The sequence below is a fragment of the Pteropus medius genome, unplaced genomic scaffold, assembly GCF_902729225.1.
Source record: "Pteropus medius unplaced genomic scaffold, Ma_sr-lr_union100, whole genome shotgun sequence".
Taxonomy (NCBI): domain Eukaryota; kingdom Metazoa; phylum Chordata; class Mammalia; order Chiroptera; family Pteropodidae; genus Pteropus; species Pteropus medius.
The window spans coordinates 2,463,343-2,469,613 of NW_024352783.1; the positions used below are offsets into that span (position 1 = coordinate 2,463,343).

The 6,271-nt window shown below is 46.6% G+C and overlaps 1 protein-coding gene across 2 annotated transcripts in view; it reads right to left on the reverse strand.

Annotated features, from left to right (window-relative positions):
• The window catches only part of GAS7 (growth arrest specific 7), a 204,732-nt gene extending 203,237 nt beyond the window's left edge, over positions 1 to 1,495 (reverse strand). The window contains exon 1 of one of the 2 annotated variants that reach the window (XM_039847350.1): positions 870 to 1,495. In XM_039847350.1, coding sequence (XP_039703284.1) covers positions 870 to 1,052 — 183 coding nt within the window. In that variant the 5' untranslated portion in view covers positions 1,053 to 1,495. The remainder of the gene's footprint in view (positions 1 to 869) is intronic. The other variant, XM_039847349.1, reaches the window with a different exon arrangement.
• Positions 1,496 to 6,271: the final 4,776 nt, after the last annotated feature.

Here is a 6,271-nt window from a genome sequence, read left to right on the forward strand (position 1 = left end):
GTAACCACACATGTAATCTATACAATAATCCCGCTGTCAGGCAGCCTTTTACTATAGAATATGTCCTGTAGGGTCACAAACAGACACAGGACTTTAGAAACTTGGGATCCCACTCTCAGGCTGTGACCATGAGCTCAGTGATTAGAGGACAGAGAGGCCTCCCAACTGTCACCTAGACAATAAACGGCCAGCTGACTTGGCTCAGTAGGTCCCCGATAGCCCTGGGGCCAGGCCAGAGGCCCAGGAACAAGCCACTTTCAGGTTCTGAAAAGAAGGGAGTGCTGGCGGGGGCTTTGGCACCCCTAGGTCAAGCCTGCTGACGGGGGCTCCCGCTGGTGGCCAGTCAGGCTCAGCTGACCAGCAAGTGGGCGTCTCCGAGGCGGCCAAGCAGCCTGACCCAGGGCAGCAAGACCGTCCACACGTCGGCGGGTTCCGGGCTCCCAAGTGGAGACACGGGGCTGTGCGGCAGAATAGGTGCCACTCTTCCGATCCCTGATACTCCGTGCGTCTTCCCTAGACCGCAAGACTCTGCAGCCCTTTGCCGGCCCCAGCCACTGCCCGGAAAGCACCCGCCCGCTCCAGAACTCAAACAAGCAACAAGTTCTCGCTTTCTCAGGGCTCCACGATGTGCTCGGGAGGCCCCGCAAGAGGGGCGCTCGGGGGGTGATCCCGCGTTGCCCACGCCCTGGGGGGCGCCGGCTGCCTTCGCCGCCCCCAGGAGCGCGGAACTACGGTTAGGACGCTCAGCGGTTGCCTCGGGGCGCCCTATGGACAGAGATGGCTCCAGCATCCCCCGTGCAGGCAACAGGTCTGCGAGCGCGCCGAGGACAGGAGCCTCTGGTCTCCCAGCCCCCGGCCTCGTCCCTTACCTCCAGCAACTGCACATAGCTCGCTGGGAACCAGCCGCGGAGTCCGTCCTCCTTCTCGCCTTCCCACCAGCCGCCGTCCGGGACCTGCAGCAGCGTGATCAGCTCGCCCGCGGCGAAGCGCAGCCCCTGCCCGTGCCGCTCCCCGGAGAAGGGGTACAGGGTCCGGCAGCGGGCGCCGGACATGGCCTTGGCGCCCTGGCTCACAGCGCAGCCTGCATCTCTGCCGAGCCCCGCGGGCTGGGCAGCGGCTCCGCGGGATCCCAGGCGCCCAGCAGCGCTCCGGGCTCCCGCGCTCTGGGCGCGCGCCGTCTCGGGGGGTGTGCGGGGATCCCCGGGCAGGCGGGGGGCGTGCGCTCCGCGCAGAGAATTGGAGACTCGCTGGCTTCGGAGAGCAAGCGGCGACGCCCCCGGGTCCAGCAGCTGGCAGATCCCAGCTCTGGGCGGGCGGGAGGGGCGGGGCTCAGGGGGAGGAGACCGAGGAGCCGCGGGCTCGAGAGACAACTTCCCGCGGACGCGGAACGCGGGCTGCCGCCGCAAGGGCCGGCCGGAGCTGGGGACGCCCTGGCGCGCGGAAATGCGCAGCTCCCTGGGGAGGTGGGATCTGGAGCATCACCCTCCGCCGGGCTCCACGGCGAGGGAGTGGCCCAGCATACGTGGAGCTGGGTTGGTGGCCGGGTGGCCGAGCCGGGGCTTCCTCCGCGGCGAGGGGGGCGGGGCGGGGGCTGGACCAGAGCAGCCACGCCTGTTGAGGGCTGGGCGCTCGCTCGCCTAGGGGGCAGATCACTGGGGAGGGGTCTCCCCATTCACACCCCACCACTGAGGGCCTCTGGGATAGAAACGCCCCTCCGTGCCTGTTTTGTTGGTCTGGTGGCTGAAGGCGGTGAGCGCCCCCTCCGAGGTCCCCGTAAGGGAATGTGTGTGCGCCGTCACTGAACCTGGGGTTGAACTTGACTCACCGGAAACTGAACAGTGGGTGCAAGACAGGTTTGAAGCTTGGCGACTAAGCCGGGAAGCCGGGTGGCAGCGTGTTACATAGGAGGGACCGACCGGGAAGGCGATGGAGTTGGAGTAGGCTGAATTGGAAGCAGGCCCATGAAGATAAATGAAGGAAAGGAGAAAGGTGAAGGAAACAGCCTCCACCACTTTGCATGCAAAGCGGGTGCTGGCTGAGGGTACCAATTCTCCTGAAATCGAGATGGGCCAGGCCGAGGAGTCTACACTCAATTACTAATCAACAAACATTCATGGGAGGCTACCACATTCCATGCAATGTGCCGGGTACCTACAGAGATCATTTGGAAAAGTCTCTACTCTCATGGGACCAGAGGACTTGGGTGCTGAAGGAAACTGATCTTGAACTGATGATATAGGAGTAAAAGAAAACTGGGTTTCTTTCATTAACCTACTCTGTAGGAAAACTTAAAGTCCATTTCCTAAGATATAAATAGCTGGACACTTTAATCTCTCTGTATACTTCTAACTACCTATCCTTATATCCTGCTCAATAACCTTCTATGACTTCCTATTGCCTATTTAAGTAGAAACTTCTCAGCCTGTGCATTGCAGGCCCTCCACTATACCTCCCCTGGCCTCATCTCTGTGTTTGCCTAGATGCCCTTTGTAAAACCAGTCAGGCTGGGCTACAAGAGCCTTAAGATCTTGCATATCTTTCTGTGCTTTGAATCAGTGGTTCTCAAACCTGGCTGCACAGTAGAATCACCTGAGTAACTTTAAAATAGGCCTATGCCCAGGCCCACCCAAGCTTTGAGAATCACTTTTGAGCCATATTCTGCATTTAAGCCATCTCACCTGCGCAGTCTCAGTTTGGTCTCTTGCCATGGGCAAGTTGACAAATGCAGATTGTTTATAATATTCCATCCATTGCAAATTCACAAACCCTTGCTTGGCTTGAAACATGGGGAAAAAATTACCCATAGTCACCACCAAGAGTCCCTTAATGTAGAGCTGCAACATTCTTTGTAGAAAAGTCACCAAAAGTAATTGACCTGATCAAGCCTTTAGAAGGACTAAAATTCACTGTATCGGTGAATTCAATAAATTCAATGTGACTGTTAGCAGGCTGATCTCAGGTTTTATATCTGATGATATGGCCCAGCTCAAGTTAAGATAGCAGATCCAGAGCTTTTCTGCCACCCAGAGTCCTCCATGGTGCCTCTGACCAAACTGTGATCCAGTATGGACTTGAGAAAAAATCTCAGCCTATACAGCATCCAATACACTTCAGCTCCAAATCACCAACCCCAAACAGTTCTGCGACGCCAAAATTAGTAACAGCTGTCAATTTCTTCAATTTTTTCATTTCATTTCTATAATCCTGGTGTGGTTATTACCCGCAGTTTATAGGTAGAAAAACTGGACTCAGGGGGTATGACTTGCCTATTACATGGTCGATCAACAGCAGAATGAAGCTTTGAACTCAGATCTGTTTATTGTATTTAAGTGCTCCTTCCTTTAGTCCATCCTGCCAGAGTCAGGAAAAGTGTATCCTTGTAGCTCATTTACAAATTGTATCTTAAGAAAGGGCTCTGTGGTGATACCCAACATCAGTCTTGATAGAAGACTGGACTAGCAGTCAGTGGAACTCCTGTCCCTGATCTGTCAATGAAGTAACCTCAGACAAACCCCCTAAGACCCTTGTGTTTATTTCCACATCTATGATAGGAGACTAAGTCCAATCGCTGGAATATGGGACTCGAGATGGTTAAATGTGTAGGCTCTGGACTCCCTATATCCAAACCTCAGTTTTACCACTTTCTAGCTGGGTGCCTTTGGATAATTTACTTAATCTCTCTGAGCCTCATTTTTCTTATCATTAAAAGAAAACGATAATATTTATATCATAGAATTATTAAAAGAATTAAGTGAGTAAAAATGTAAACTAGAGCAATGGTAGGTACATTAAGTACTCAAATAGTAGCAATTAATATCTGTCTAGTCCAATGACGCTGGTTATTTATTATCTAACACTTCTTTTTGAACTAAGATTTCCAGAGCAATAATAGAAGTGTAAACTCTTACATCTTTGGAATGCCAAAAAATTTTAAAGTAACACTCTGAGTTTCTGTTTTCTCACAAGATCTTGAAGGAAAAATGAGTTTCTCCCTTATCTGTTTTCCCGTTTGCCATTCTCCTCCTTGATCTGCTATTACTATCTAGAACTTTTATTTGAATCTTTAACTATTTAATAACTAAGTCTTATTTTATTGACTAGACTCTTAGTAACTCAAGGGAGGTATAGCATGTTTGTTTTAAATTTCCATTTATCCCTCTTAAAGCTTAACATTAAGTCTTGCAAAAAGTAGGCATTCAACGCTTCCTGAATCCATTCTGCATAGATTGTCTGGACCCCTGTTCTTATTCTGATTTTCCATATTGCCAAGTAATTCTATAAACACATGTGTTACAGTCTGGATTAGACTGTAAACTCCTAAGAGCAGGCTTTAGTCTCTCTTTCTTAGCTTTCTCTCAATGCTGTGCATTTGATAATTATGTGCTGGCAGATATTTCTTTTCTATCCAACACAGCCTTCTATGACTTTCCATCATCAGCCTTTGGATGGCAGAGATGTATGCGAGTTTTAGTTTCTTAAAAGGTGAACATGTGCCATATGACGCAGCAATTCCCTCCTAGGTATCTACCTAAGAGAAATGAAAACAAATGGTTACACAAAAACTTGTAGTGAATGTTCATAGCAACACTGTTTATAGTTGCCAAAAGGTAGAAATAATCCAAATGTCTATTAGTCAGTAAGCAGATAGACAAGACATGGTATAACCATGTAACAGAATAATCACTCAGCCGTGAAAAGGAATGGACACATGCAACAACATGGATGAACTTCGAAGACATTATGCTAAATGAAAGAAGCCAGACACAAAAGGCTACATATTGTATGACTGCATTTATATGAAATGTCCAGAAAAGGCAAAATATAAGAGACTATTGTAAATATATTAGCAGTTTCCTGGGGTCTGGAGCTGGTATTAGGGAATAAATAAAAACATAAGCTTTCTTTTGGGGGTGATGACAATGTTTTAAAATTGGGTTGTGGTAATGGTTGCATAACTCAGGAAATCATCCAATTGCACACTTAAAAACAAGTAAGCTTTCGGTATGTAAATTATGCCTCAGTTAAACTGTTAATGTAAACCAAATAATCAACAAAAAGTAAATAAAGGCCTTATTCATTTGACAAGGGTATTTTTCCCCACCATGTGTGCTAAATCATTCAACAACAACCTAAGAACTATTAAGCACATGATATAAAATGGACAATGTGCTGGGCCTGAGGATAAAGAGGTGGTTATGGCAGCATGTATAAAGAATTCCCATAGATCCATAAGAAAAAAATGGATAATGTGGTAGAAAAAAGGGCAAAAGATTTGAATAGTCTTTTCACAAAAGAAGATAACCAAAGGGCCAATAACATTAAGAGATTAACTTCATTAATCATCAAGAAAAGCAAATCAAAATCATAAGAATTTAACAGTATATACTCACCAGGTAATAAATATAAAAACAAAATGGAAAATACCACGTATTGGTGAGAATATGATGCACCTGGAACTCACACACTGCTGGTGGGAGCCCACTGGAAAACTTGATGTTTAGCAAAGCTGAACATAGCATCCTCTATGTATGACTAATCAATTCCCCTCCTAGGTAAAGCCCTAAGTGAGAGGTGTTCATATGTTCATTGAAAGACATATACAATGTTCGTAGCAGCACTATTCATAATAGACCCAAACTGAAAACAACCCAATTTCCATCAACAGTAAAGTACATTAATTAAATATGTCATCATTAATCATTAAGTGGAAAATGCTACACTTTGCAATTGAACAAACTATTGCTACATGTAAGTGAATCCTACATTTGTAATGTTGAGCAAAAGAAGCCAAACACTAAAGAAAACATATAGCATGGTTCCATTTATATGAAATTCCTGGAAGTCAGGAGAGTGGTTATTTTGGGAAGGGGTAGATGGGGGTAAGTGGGATGCTGGTAATAATCAACTTCCGGGTGCTAGTTATACAAGGCTGTTCTCCAGGCTGTGCACTTATTTGTGCACATTATAGATGCTATATTTCAATACACTTCGTTAATAATAAAGTTCCTGACCTCGACATGTAGTCTAGATTCTAGAGTAATGTGCTCCAAACTTTTTTGACTGCAACTCTATCAGTAAAACTCCCAAATATATATATTTCTACTATTTATAAATTAAATACATGAATCTCATTAATAAGCATCTTATAATACACAAAATTAGAATTTTAAAAGGGTTATATTAAAATGTATATTATAGACAAGTAGAGGTTCGAAATTGTCTTCTTGCTCTGTTATGGATGTTTTGTGCACTTCTTGGGAATCAATGATCT